The sequence below is a fragment of the Cetorhinus maximus genome, chromosome 31 (genome assembly GCF_964194155.1).
Source record: "Cetorhinus maximus chromosome 31, sCetMax3.hap1.1, whole genome shotgun sequence".
In the NCBI taxonomy this organism is placed as follows: domain Eukaryota; kingdom Metazoa; phylum Chordata; class Chondrichthyes; order Lamniformes; family Cetorhinidae; genus Cetorhinus; species Cetorhinus maximus.
The window spans coordinates 4,447,380-4,461,662 of NC_135909.1; the positions used below are offsets into that span (position 1 = coordinate 4,447,380).

Below are 14,283 nucleotides of genomic sequence, written 5' to 3' on the forward strand. Positions count from 1 at the left end.
GGTGACAGTGAGGGGTGCTCTAGGGAGAGAAAGGGTGATCAGGCTTGACCCAACAACAACAGAGCTGTTTCTGTTACACTCTCTGTATAACTAGTTATACAGAGAGTGTAACAGAAACAGCTCTGTTGTTGTTGGGTCACCTTGGAAGATGTTGGCTGTCTCTTTGCAAGAGATGTGCCTGGAGTCATATAGCCTTTTATCAACATCACCTTTATTTACACACTCAGCTATGGGATTACAAAGCACTCGGACCAACCTGTGCTCCTCTCCCAGATTCTCCTCATTCTCTCCTGTCTGTCATCATTGTTACATAGCTCCTTAACACACATGCTCAGTAGTTATTGCTGGAGTACTGTTAGCGTTCGCACTTTACTCAACATCTTCCCCCTCGTCTTTATCTCCACACCCTCTTACAGCCCCCCACGTCAAGTTCTCTCTTTTGGCAGGGATAACCTCCCTGATTGTGTACAAAGTTCTTTTTCGAGGTTGTTAGAGGACCTGTTTGCTTCCAAACTCATTCGCTGAGGGCCGTCCTATCCTGTTTCCCTGCTTTTGGTTCTACACTCGCAGTGTTGGAGTTAACCCTTTACTGTACAAATGGCCTCTTTCTCCAGTCGTGCTCCTGTGGCTGGAAAGCAATGGCGACAACAGCCCTATCGGAAATTCTTTGCCTGGTCCTGAGACGGCACCAGCTCATTTACGTCCCCCAGCCACTGGACACAGTTACGAGAGAATCGGTATGGCTCAGAAGGAGGCCGTTCGGCCCATCGTGTCTCTACCGGCCCTCCAGCTGAGCGCTTTGTTAAAAAATTCATTCACGGGGATGCGGGCTTCTGCTGGCTGGGAGGGAGTTCCAGGATTTTGACCCCTTCAGCATTGATTGCCCATCCCTAGTTGCCCTTTGAGAGGGTGGTGGTGAGCTGCTCCCCCCCCTTGAACCGCTGACTCAGTACCATTCTCCTCCCTTTTCCCCCCCCTGCACATCGTTTCTATCTGAATAATCGCCTGGTGCTCCCCCCTTGAACGCCTCGATCGAACCTGCCCCCCCCGCCACACTTCCAGGCTAGCGGGTGCGGCCTAGCTAGAACGGGTTGCGGCCTAACGCCTCAGGCCAGGCCGGGGAGGCCTCACCCATCCAGGTGCCCGCCCTGCCCGCCTCTCCTGATGCGAGCGAGCGGCCGAGTCGGGGGTGACTGCCTCGCTATTCCGCCTCCCTCAGTCAGACCCGCGTCAGGCAGAGATCGGCACATTTTTGTAATTGATGTAACGTGGCTGAGCGCGATCACAGTTGGTGGTTGCACAGGCTTGAGTCAGGCAATCTGGCAGGCTGGTGTGGATCTAGCATTTCCCCCCACCTCAGTCGTGTTCTCTGCCAGTCTTCAGTTTTTTCATTTCCCTTGCCTCGATCTCTCAGAGGCACTGGGTCACCTACAGAGCGGGCGTTTATGGGGGTTTCTCATATCCAGGCCCGCTTGGTGGGGGGAGGCCTCTCTTGACAGGCGATGTCAGCTGTGGCTCGAGCTCTGGCCAGCCGAATCGAGAGGTGGTGGGTTTGGAAGCCCACCCCAGAGACCCGGGCACAAAAAATAAATAAATCAAGGCAGGGCAGGTGGTCCCAGGAGGCATTGTATTATCCCTCGGTTCAATGTGTGAAATGTAGGTTCACTGTTTCTGCATCATGTGGGAGCGGAGCTTGCTGTGTGTAAATTGGCTGCCGCATTGACGATGCCTTCCCCCAAAGGGGCCAATCGGGGAAGGGCAATAAAATGCTGGGCCTGGCCCCAAGTGAGGCCTGTATCCTGTGAATGAGGGGGGCGGGGGGAAAGAAACACACAGTGGACTATGTTTGAAAAGCGCTCCATTGGCTGGGAAGCCCTGGGGCATTGGTTGTGGACGTTGGGACAGAAACGTAAGTCCTGCTTTTTGGGAGGAATGGGATGGGAGGTTATTACCGAATCCGGAAGGATATTGCGTTTTGGGGAGCTGGGTTGGGGGGGGGATATTCCCCCCAGGGGAAGTCGGTGGTGAGAGAAGAGTGTTTTCTACTCCTGTCTCTCGCACAATCCCATTCAGAGCCTCAGGCGAAAAAAGGCAGCGGGCGGCGAGCTTAGAGAAAATAAAATAAAGAAAAGCCGGACGTCGCAAAGCACGTTGCAGCCAGTGAAGCACTTTGGTTAGTCACTGTGGTGATTTCGGAGATGCAGCAGCCAGTTTGCACACTGCAAGTTCCCACCAGTAGCAGTGCGATAAACAATTATGTCATCTGTTTTTGTGATGTTCGTTGAAAGGCAAATATTGGCCCGAGGGCACTGAGGAGAACTCCCACTCTGCTCTCCCTCCAATAGCAGGGGGGCTGTTACATCCACCTGTGAGGGCACATGAGACCTTGGGTTTAACGTTTCGTCTGAAAGGTGGCACCTCTGACAGTGCAGCACTCCCTCAGTACTGACCCTCCGACAGTGCAGCGCTCCCTCAGTACTGACCCTCCGACAGTGCAGCACTCCCTCAGTACTGACCCTCCGACAGTGCAGCACTCCCTCAGTACTGACCCTCCGACAGGGCAGCACTCCCTCAGTACTAACCATCCGACAGTGCGGCACTCCCTCAGTACTGACCCTCCGACAATGCAGCGCTCCCTCAGTACTGACCCTCTGACAGTGCAGCACTCCCTCAGTACTGACTCTCTGACAGTGCAGCACTCCCTCAGTACTGACCCTCCGACAGGGCAGCACTCCCTCAGTACTAACCATCCGACAGTGCAGCGCTCCCTCAGTACTGACTCTCTGACAGTGCAGCACTCCCTCAGCACTGACTCTCTGACACTGCAGCACTCCCTCAGTACTGACCCTCCGACAGTGCAGCACTCCTTCAGTACTGACCCTCCGACAGTGCAGCACTCCCTCAGTACTGACCCTCCGACAGTGCAGCACTCCCTCAGTACTGACCCTCTGACAGTGCAGCGCTCCCTCAGTACTGACCCTCCGACAGTGCAGCGCTCCCTCAGTACTGACCCTCCGACAGGGCAGCACTCCCTCAGTACAGACCCTCCGACAGTGCAGCACTCCCACAGCACAGCACCGGCACTGGAAATGGCGGCCTGGAGTTTTTGGAAGTAATGAGTTGTGGATGTGTCTCTTGTGGGTTCCCTGAAATGGATGGGGTGGGTGCAGCAATCTGCTTTCCGTCGCGTCTGGGTCCAGACAGCGTCAGGGCGAGGATCTGTTCGCTCTGACAGCTCTGCCGGTGCACGGGCGAGGCAGACCTGTCGGGCGCGGGCCTGTTAAACCTGTAGCCTGAAGGTCCTTCCGTCGTCTTGCCCGCCTTTCTAACTGTCGCACTTTCCATCCCTTTCCCCACCCCCCCGCCCCCTGCAGCGAAAGAGGAATCTGTGGCCACCTTCAAAGGCACCGAGTTTTTCTGCTACGACCTCTCGCACAACCCCATTCAGAGCAGCAGCGACGAGATCACGCTCTCCTTCAAGACGCTCCAGCGCAACGGGCTGATCCTCCACACGGGGAAGTCGGCCGACTACGTCAACCTGGCACTGAAGAACGGGGCCGTCTCGCTGGTCATCAACCTGGGCTCGGGGGCCTTCGAGGCGCTGGTGGAACCGGTCAACGGCAAGTTCAACGACAACGACTGGCACGACGTGAGGGTGACACGCAACCTCCGGCAGGTAATGACTAACCCACGTGCCGCTGACCTGTGGCCCGCTCACCTCTTACTCTTTAGGGGGCCCGGGGTGGAGGGTGGGGGGAGAACTAGAATGGGCAGGGACCCTACGCGGCACCAATTGTTTCCTTCAGCGCCAACGCCAATCCATCTGCCAATACCCTCCTTGCCCCAATCAAGGTTTGGTAGCTGAAGGTTGACCCGTCCAGGGCCGGGCCAACTGGAGTTTACTTCCAGCCAATCAGTGGTCATTTATGGTATGACTGGAGTTACGTGGACAGGTTCAGGGGGATTTCCGATGCCCTCTGCACCCCCGTGCCAAGGGTGAACAACAGCAATCCTAGTAAATCATAAAATCGATCATGTAAAGTGTGAATAGGGATGGTGGCAGTGTCACTGAGCTCAGAGTTGGGGGGACTTGTGTTGAAATCCTACCATATCAGCTGGTAGAATTTAAATTCAATTAATAATCCTGGTTTTTGTTTCATAGGATGTGGGCATTGCTGGCTAGGCCAGCATTTATTGCCCATCCCTAATTGCCCCTTGTTCAGAGGATATTTAAGAGTCAACCATATTGCTGTGAGGTCTGGAGAACACATGTAGGCCAGACCAGGTAAGGACAGCAGATTTCCTTCCCCAAAGGGGCATTATTGAACCAGATGGGTTTTGAACAACAATCCACAATGGTTTCATGGGTCATCATTAGACTTTTAATTCCAGAGTTTTATTGAATTCAAGTTCCACCATCTGCCCGTGGTGGGATTTGAACCCTGGTCCCCAGGGGCATTACTCTGGATTACTCATCCAGCAACAATACCACTCCGCCATCACCTCCCCAAAAGCGACTCTCAGTAATGGTGACCATGGCAGCTATCATTATTAAAAAAAAATCCCAACTAGTTCACGAATGTACCCTTTAGGGGAAGGAAATTTGCCATCCTTACCCGGTCTGGGCCTACATGTGATTCCAGACCCCACAGCGATGTGGTTGACTCTTAACCGCCCCTCTGAAATGGCCGAGCGAGACACTCAACTGGAGGTCACTCGTAGGGATGGGCAACAAATGTTGGCCTCACCGGAGTGACGCCCACATCCCACGAAAAAAATAAAGGACAAAAAATTCAAGCGGGAGAACCGACAGTAATTCAGAGATGCTGTAGTCAACGGGCTAATTCTCCACAGCTTTATTCTGTGGACTCCCTGTTGAGTGACCATATGATTGTCCAAGAGCAGTAAAGGTGCTGAGTTAGCTGATCTTTCATCGAGTCGGCCCTTAGGGTATGAACGTTGCTGGCGAGGCCCCCTCTAGTCGTCTATGAGAAGGCCTCCCCCTTGAACTGCTACACTCTGTGTGGTGAAGGGGCTGAGAGCACTGTGGGACTGTGTCGCACTATAAGAGTGTCCTGGGAATTCGGACCTTGATGTTGATGCCAGCTGGGCCAGCGATAGGATCTTAAAATCTTGCGGCACAGAGAAAGGAAGTCATTTGAGACATCCGGCCTGTGCCTGATAGGGGGGCAGCCAAAGGGTGGCTCTTGGGCTGGAAGAAGATGAACTGGTCAAGAGTTAACGCTGCAGATGGGTGTCCAGCGATCAGCTTGCTGGAGATGTCCATCCAAACGCGTCATGTGAGGACAGTGCGGGGCTGCGATGTTTCCCCTTGCTTTGTTAAGTAGCCCCTTCACAGTGAGGTACCAAAAGATGTACAGAGTCACCAACCTAGGCCCAGCAAGGAATGAACACTTCAGAGAAGGGTTGCTTAAACCTGCAGCTCATGGACCACCTGCAACCCTCAAGTCCTGATAGTTGCCCACATGGAATAGGTGTACAATTTAGAGCAAAACAGCAGGCCATTCGGCCCACCTTCTCCATGCTGGTGTTTCATGCACCATGTGAGCCTGTACCCAACCCCTCTTCATCTCACCCTACCCTTCTATTCCTTTCTCCCCCCTGTGTTTATCCGGCTTCCCTCTTATCTGCATTTATACTGCTCGCCTCAACCACTCCCTGTGGGAGCGAGTTCCACATTCTCCCCCGCTCCCTGGGTAAAGAAGTTTCTCCTGAATTCCCCATTGGATTTATGAGTGACCCCCCCCCGTACCCGTTCACCCTTTCCGGATGGGGATAACCTCCAGTTCTGACTGCGTCCTAGTGAATCTTCGTTGGGCTTTCTCCAGTGTCGCTGTACCCTCCCTGTAATAGAGCGACCAGCGCTGTTCACCGCGACTCCACGTGCAGTCCGAACGAGGGTTCAGTACGAGTCCGGGCACGTTTTAGAAAGCTATGCAACTTAGGCCTATCTCTGTTCATTATGCCTGGGAGCACTTGCTGGGGTTTGGCCAGGTTTCTTCATCGCAATTCTCCAACAATCAGTCAGACCACACAAAAGGGGACAGAATGTCGAGCTCAGGTCAAACCCAGCGACCATTCAAGTTGGAGGCCTCTTTTTCCTTGGTTTGTAAGTCATTGGACAAGAAACTGGGCCCACCTAGAGAACTGACCACATCCTCAGATGGAGTTAGCCACTGTAGAGTCACAGGGCTGGGCCATTCGCACTATCCCCACCGCCAGGGGGTGTTTTCGGAGGGGTTTTGGGGGGGGGACGGGGTTTAAATATGTCTGGCGTCCGGCCCACCACCTCCCCGCCCACCCCTGAGTTGACCTCCCCCCCCTTACCGGAATGAGCAACGCTCCCGCCATATTGAGATGGATAATTCAAGGTCAGTTAGGATTGTTGGCGCGCCGGTTGACTGGGATAGCGCGCTGCCCCGCGCCACACACCCTGGTTGGCGTGGGCAAGCGGGCGGCGGTGGGCAAGCCGTTTTTTTTTTTCCCTGGCCCGGCTGGAGAACGAGGGGAAGGCTGGGGTTGGCACCTCACCCGGGTTGTGCCCTGTGAGCACTAGGGGAGGCCCCCCCCCTCCACGAGATGTCGCCACCCCCACGCCCCCCCCCCCACCCCCCACCCCCCCAGGAGACACCCTCCTTGCCGCCTGCCCACCAAAACATGTCTCCCCCTCCCCCCACCCCGTCACCCCCTCCCTAACCCCCTCCCTTGGATCCCTCCACCACCCTACAGCAGCGCTCACTCTCCTCCAAGCCCCCTCCCTGCAGTACCGGCTGTGGCCACCACTGAGCCCCGGCGGCGCTCGCCTTTCTGGCCAATCAGACTGGCCGGCAGCTCTGGAGGGCGGGACTCCCTCCCACTGAGGAGGCCTAAGTCCCACTCTCGGCTCGCTCAGCCCTCCCAAGCGCGTTGTGGCTGTTGGGGGGGGGAGGGGGTCCTTTGCCGGGTCTTGGCTGCAGGGCCGCTTTCTTTCTGGCGTGGGGGAGGTGGGGAGTACAGAGGTGGGGGAGCAAGCAGGGCCTTCCCCTCTTCTGCGCCAACTGCCCCACACCGCTCCCCACCCCTGTCGTAAACTGCAGCGATTCACCAAGGCTCCTTCGTCAGCGCCTTCCAAACCCACGACCTCTACCATCTAGCAGGACAAGGGCAGCAGACACATGGGGAACACCACCACCTGCAAGTTCCCCTCCGAGCCACTCACCATCCCGACTTGGGAAATATATCGGCCGTCCCTTCACTGTCGCTGGGTCAAAATCCTGGAACTCCCTCCCTAACAGCGCGGAGGGTGTACCTACACCCAGCGGCTCAAGAAGGCGGCTCACCCACCACCACCTTCTCAAGGGCAACTAGGGATGGACAGCAGAGCCCACATCCCACGAATGAATTTTTTAAAAAAAATGCAGCCGGCAGAATGGTTCTGGCACAGACGGAGGCCATTTGGCCCATCGAGCCCATGCTAGCTCTCCGCAGGGGCCCATTCCGCTCGTGGCACTCCCCTCTGAGCTTGGCATCCGCTAACAACCCTTCGAGAAGGGCCTTCCGATCGAGCTGGTTCTTCGGTTACAAGAACAATCAACAGGGACAGGCTTTTAAATATAATTTAATTCACCGAGGAACTGGCTGCTCCACGTAAACGTAATCGGAAAATGAACACGTATCTCGTAATTCTCAAGGATTTTTAAAAACTGGTTACTCACAGGTGGTGGGTCAACATACTGATTAAAAAAAATGTTTGACTTTTTTTTTTCACGCTAGACCCATTTTCAACTGTGTTAATCAAACCGCCCCAGGCTACCGCGCTTAAATATAATCAAGGAATAACTCTTAAAGCAAAGAATCTCTAACAAGGCAAATTAGATTCTAAAAAAGCCCTTGCCTGATGGCGTCGGGTTGTGGCTGATTTAACCATTCGACACCCTTGGGAAGAGCTTAACTGGAAATTCGGGAGGAAAGGGCGCTTCACCAAACAGGCAATTCTGGGCGTGACCCTTTTTGTTTTTTTGATTGATATTCGATCATGAGTGTCACCGGCCAGGCCAGCATTTATTGTCCATCCCAAGTTGCCCTGGTTCAGAGGGTATTTTAAGAGTCGGCCACATTGCCATGGAGTCCTGGAGTCACGTGTAGGGCCAAACCACGAAGCCATTGTCGATTCTTGTAAAAACCCACCTCGTTCACTAATGCCCCCTTTAGGGAATGAAATCTGCCTTTCCCTAAAGGGGGCGTTAGTGAGCGAGGTGGGTTTTTACAACAATCGACAAGGGCTTGGTGGTCACCAAGTCCAGGTTTTTATTGAATTCATGCTGCCATGCTGGGCTGTTGAACCCAGGTTCCTCAGGGAATGACCATGGGGTCTTTGGATGGCTAGCCCAGTAGTGACAATACCGCTGCGTCATTGCCTCCCCTTAGTCTAGGCCTGCGTCCAGACCTCCACTTCACACCCAGAGTGGAAACCTCACCCCCTCCACCAAGTGGGACGCGGCAGATCTGTGATCATAAGCGGCTGGGAGCCCGTGTTTTGAGAGAGTGGTTGCAAGGGCAGAGAATGGGTGCGGTAAAGGGCAGGCCAGTGATTATGGGTTATCAACGCCCCCAATGAGCTTGCAAAGGGGGAATAATGCACTCGGCGAGACAAAAACACATACAGTCAACAGGTCCCTAATTATCACCCGAACACCAATAACAGAAAGGCATTATTACCGTCATTCACCAGAGTTATGGTTGTCAATGGGCTTGTAGCAAGTGGTTATTAAATAATGCGATCCGGCGTTGGTACTGGAGGAGAATAGGGGGAGAGGGAGGGAGCGAGACCTCGGAAGGATTTAGAAAAAGGGACGGGAACTTTTCAAGTGAGGCATTGCCAATAAACACCTTACACTTGGCAAATAGTTACTTGCTGACCAGAAGGCAGATTATATTTAATCCCTGGGTCCTTTTTGAAGTTCTGAACAAAGTTCCATTGTTATTTGGGCTTCTTGAATGAATTTGTAGTCTGGAATACTCCTGGATGCCAGATCGCCTATAACTAACTCCCTGTGACGAGTTCACACGCCCAGCCATCTCGCTTGGCGCTCCCAGTCCCCAGCACGATGGCTGTGGGGAGACCCCTGCAAGGGAGTATGAGTATGTGGAGATTGGATGCAGCCAGAGTAGGGGAGTGAATGGCACAGTTCGGAACGTTAGGCTAAGGCTGGAGAGAGAGAGACCTGCATTTCTGTGGCGCCTTTCATGATCTCAGATCGACCCCAAAGCCCCCTGCAGCCAATTAAGTGCGTTTTCCGATGCGCAGTCTCTGTGGCAATGCAGGAAACACGGCAGCTCGTCTGCGCACAGGAAGATCCCACGCTAAGTCCCGGCAACGACCAGATGATCTGGATGTATTTTTTTTTAAGTATGAGGGTTGAGGGGCGTGTCGGCCCACCCAAGACATCAAGGGAGGCCACTGGACACCAGTGGTAACATTGCAGAAGGAGGCCATTCGGCCCATCATGCCCATGTCTGCTCTCTGCAAGAGCGGCTCACTTGCTCCCACACCCTGCCTTTTCCCGTAGTCATCCAAGCCCAGCGAAAGAAGGTTTTTTTACCCGTGTTGCCGTTGCTTCTCTTGCCAATCACCTTCGCTCGGTGCCCCCCACCACCGTTTCTCGACCCTTCCACCCATGGGAACGGATTCCCCCTATCGATTCTGCCCCGGCCCTTCACGATTTTGGACACCTCCGTCGAACCTCCTCGCCTCTCCGCTCCAAGGAGAACAGCCCCGGCTTCTCCAGGCGATCCACGCGACTGAAGTCCCTCACCCCCGGAACCGTCCTGCAGCCAAGAGCGAGAGAGAGATAGGTTTGCATTTATATGTGACCTCAGGATGTCACAAAGCCTTTACAACTAATGGGGAAAAAAATTGTAGTGTCGGAACCGTCCTAATGTCGGAGCGGGGACCATACCAGGTCCTTTTTAACCTGATGTTGAGCCATCACCATATAATGGCTCTCCATTGCTATGCAAAGGTATTAGGGGTGATGGTGGCAAGGTGGTAATGTCACTAGTAAGCCAAAAGCCCAGAATGATACTCTGGAGATATGGGTTCAAATCCCACCATGGCAGCTGGTAGGATTTAAATTCAATGAGTAAATCTGGAATACGAAGTGAGTCTCAGTGATGGCGACCATGGCAAATATCATCAATTGTCATAAAAACCCCATCTGGGTCACTAATGTCCCTTTAGGGAAGGAAATCTGCTGTTCTTATCTGGTCTGGGCCTACATGTGACTTCAGGCCCACAGCCATGTGGTTGACTCTGAAATGGCCATTGGGGGCAATTAGGGATGGGCAACAAATGATGGCCTTGCCCAGCAATGCCCACATCCCATGAAGGGGAAAAAAAATGAATTCTCCTTCCTGGTTAGTATTGCCTCCATTACATTATCAGTCCCTTACCACCTACCGTTTCCCTCACATTGGGCAGGGCACAATGTATCGCTTCTTTGACCTGGAGAGTGACCAACAGTAAGATGAAAGCAGAGTGAGAGAGACAAGGAGCTGTTGACCTCAAGTGATAGGTGAGCAAGGCAAAAATGGCTTATGTCGTTTGGGGGGGTCTAACCTTCACCCCTAAACTTTAGTACAATGGAGTATGTTATGGCAAAGTCCCACAAAGAGTTGACTGTAATAGTCTTTGACGTTACAGAACAAAGCTTATGTGAATTTGAAAAATTCTTTGGTGTGATGCGGGCACCACTGGCGATGTGAGAGTCTAGGGGAAGGCAGAATGGATTGAAGCTCGTGTAAGGGACTATTCACGTCACTGTCCAAGCCACTCGCCACCCTGACTTGGAAATATATCGGCCGTTCCTTCACTGTCGCTGGAACCAAATCCTGGAACTCCCTCACTAACAATGCTGTGGGCGTACCTACACCACAGGGACTGCAGCGGTTCAAGAAGGCGGCTCACCCCCCACCTTCTCAAGTGGCAATTAGGGATGGGCAATGAATGCTGGTCCCAGAGACCGACACCCCCATCCTACAAATGAATAATTAAAAAAAATAAGAGTGTTTGCAGCTGGCAGTCTTCAGGAGCTATTGGAACCACTCCAGCCCCACAGAACATTGAACGGCTGTGTGGTTACATTCCCACTCCAGTGACGTCAGTGCCAGAATCTCGGCTGTTGCCCCCAGTGAGGGCATCTTGTCCCCGTGGCCAATTTTTGAAGCATTTGCTGCCCATCCCTAAATGCCCAGTGGCTCGCTCAGCCATTGTCAGAGTCAGCCGCATCGCTGTAGGTCTGGAGTCATGTGTAGGCCAGGCCGGGTAAAGGTCGGCGGATTCCCTCGGTGAACCAGATGTGTTTTTATGACAAAAGTTGATAGTCGTCATGGTCGCCAGTACTGAGAGCAGCTTTTTACAGAATCACACAGAATCACACAGTGCAGAAGAGGCCCTTCGGCCCATCGAGTCTGCACCGACACGTGAGAAACACCTGACCTACCTACCTAACCCCATTTACCAGCGCTTGGCCCATAGCCTTGAATGTTATGACGTGCCAAGTGCTCATCCAGGTACTTTGTAAAGGATGTGAGGCAACCCACCTCCACCACCCTCCCAGGCAGCGCATTCCAGACCGTCACCACCCTTTGGGTAAAAAAGTTTTTCCTCACATCCCCCCCTAAACCTCCTGCCCCTCACCTTGAACTTATGCCCCCTCGTGACTGACCCTTCAACTAAGGGGAACAGCTGCTCCCTATCCACCCTGTCCATGCCCCTCATAATCTTGTACACCTCGATCAGGTCGCCCCTCAGTCTTCTCTGCTCCAACGAAAACAACCCAAGTCTATCCAACCTCTCTTCATAACTTAAATGTTTCACCCCAGGCAACATCCTGGTGAATCTCCTCTGCACCCCCTCCAGTGCAATCACATCCTTCCTATAATGTGGCGACCAGAACTGCACACAGTACTCCAGCTGTGGCCTCACCAAGGTTCTACGCAACTCCAACATGACCTCCCTACTTTTGTAATCTATGCCTCGATTGATAAAGGCAAGTGTCCCATATGCCTTTTTCACCACCCCACTAACATGCCCCTCTGCCTTCAGAGATCTTTTAATTCCAGATTTTATTTATTCATAAAAGCAAAAAAACTGCGGACGCTGGAAATCCAAAACAAAAACAAAAATACCTGGAAAAACTCAGCAGGTCTGGCAGCATCTGCGGAGAGGAGCACAGTTAGCGTTTCGAGTCCGAATGACCCTTCAACAGAACTAAGTAAAAGTAGAAGAGAGGTGAAATATAAGCTGGTTTAAGGGCGGGGTGGTGGGACAAGTAGAGCCAGTGATAGGTGGAGATAACCAAAAGATGTCACAGACAAAAGGGTGTTGATATTATCTAAGAAATGTGCTTATTCATGATAGGTCATTGGCCAGGCCCATACTTATTGACCATCCCTAGTTCAGGGGGCATCTAAGAGTCAACCACATTGCTGTGAGTACACATAGTCCAGACCAGGTATGAATGAACCAGATGGGTTCCTACAGCAATGGCTTCATGGTCATCATCAGACTTTTAATTGCAGATTCACATTGAATTCAATCATCTGCCAGGGTGGGATTTGAACCCAGGTCCCCAGACAGATGACCCTGGACCTCTGGATGACCAGTCCAGCAACAATACCACTACACCACTGCCTCCACCTCCCCCCTTCCTTCTTGAAGAAGGCTCATACAGACTCGAAACGTTCACTCCGCTTCCCTCTCCGGCAACGCTGCCAAACCTGCTGAGCTTTTCCAGCATCCGCAGCGTTTTGCTCTTACTTCCCGGAGCATTAGCCCGGGGGGCCTCTGGATCGCTCGCTGGGGTGACATCGCCTGCCCCACCGTCTCCTGCAAACAGCGACTAAGAGCAGCTGATACCAGCTGTGGAAGGTTTGGGGGCATATCTCACGAAAGGATACATCTTAAAAAATAAGTTAACCAGTTTCCAGTTGTCCGGAGCGTGCGGGGTAGTGGGGGGTGGGGATGAGAGGCTTTGTGGAAGGACCAAGTAGCCTGCACTTGTACTACACGGGGTTTTGGGACTAAACTTATATTGGCGACAGACTGGCTTCTGCCCCCTCCTTTGCCAGTTGCATTTTCAGTGCATTAACTGGTAATCTACACATTCTTTCACAAATTGACTGCAATAATTACACGTCTTTACAAACACCGTATTGAGCAGGGAGGAAGGAAATGGGATCGAATCAATACTGCTCCTTGGCGCTAAAATATGACAGCAATTTGTATCCGGGCAACGACTCTCATCAGCAGCACGAGGATGTTACAGGCCCGAATCTGGCCTTCGCTGGTCCCCCCCTTCGCTGCCAGGGGGGTTTTTTTTTGTTAAAGGGGCAGTCGGAGAGAGGAAGAAAAAAACCGTCTGTACCTCAAGCCAGTGGAGACAACCCGAAAGCGCTTCCTCGGCTGCAAAGTCCTCTGGAGGCCGTGAAAGGCGCTATATAAACGCACGCCTTTCTTTCTCTCTCTCTCTCTCTCTCTCTCACTTCCCGGGAGCGTAAGAATAATTGTTGCCCAAGGCCGCCGTGAGGCTACACCTGGAGCACTCCGGACAGTTTTGGCCTCCGCACTGAAGGGACACGCGTCCAAACGCACGAGTTAGGAGCAGGAGTGAGGCCATTCGGCCCTTCAGGCCTGCTCCGCCATTCAACAAGATCATGGCTGACCTGATTGTGGCCTCAATGCCACTTTCCTGCGTACCCCCTGTACTCTTTGACCCCCCCCGCCCCCACCTTGTCAATCAATCTCCCTCTGCCTTAAAAATATTCAATGTCCTTGCCTCCACTGCTCACTGGGGAAGAGAGTTCAAAGATTCATGACCACCTGAGAGGGAAAAAAAGTTCTCCTCATCTCTGTCTTAAATGAACATAAGAAATAGGATCTGGAGTAGACCATTCGGCCCCTCGAGCCTGCTCCGCCATTCAGTAAGATCGTGGCTGATCTGTTTGTGTTTCGAGTTCCACATTCCCGTCTACCCCGCCCCGATAACCTTTGATCCCCTTGCCTAACAAGAATCTAACTACCTCCGCCTTAAAAATATTCAGTGACCCCGCCTTCACCCCCTTCTGAGGCAGAGAGTTCCAAAGTCGCACGACCCTCTGAGAGAAAAAATTTCTCCTCATCTCCGTCCTAAAAGGGCGACCCCTAATTTTAAAACAGTGACCCCCCTAGTTCTGGACTCACCCACAAGAGGAAACATCCTTTCCACGTCCACCTTGTCAAGG

The 14,283-nt window shown here is 52.9% G+C and overlaps 1 protein-coding gene across 1 annotated transcript in view; it reads left to right on the forward strand.

Annotated features, from left to right (window-relative positions):
• nrxn2b (neurexin 2b) overlaps nt 1-14,283 on the forward strand; it is a 1,731,499-nt gene that overhangs the window by 452,096 nt on the left and 1,265,120 nt on the right. Inside the window, exon 5 of the mRNA XM_078532738.1 lies at nt 3,375-3,676. Coding sequence (XP_078388864.1) covers nt 3,375-3,676 — 302 coding nt within the window. The remainder of the gene's footprint in view (nt 1-3,374; nt 3,677-14,283) is intronic.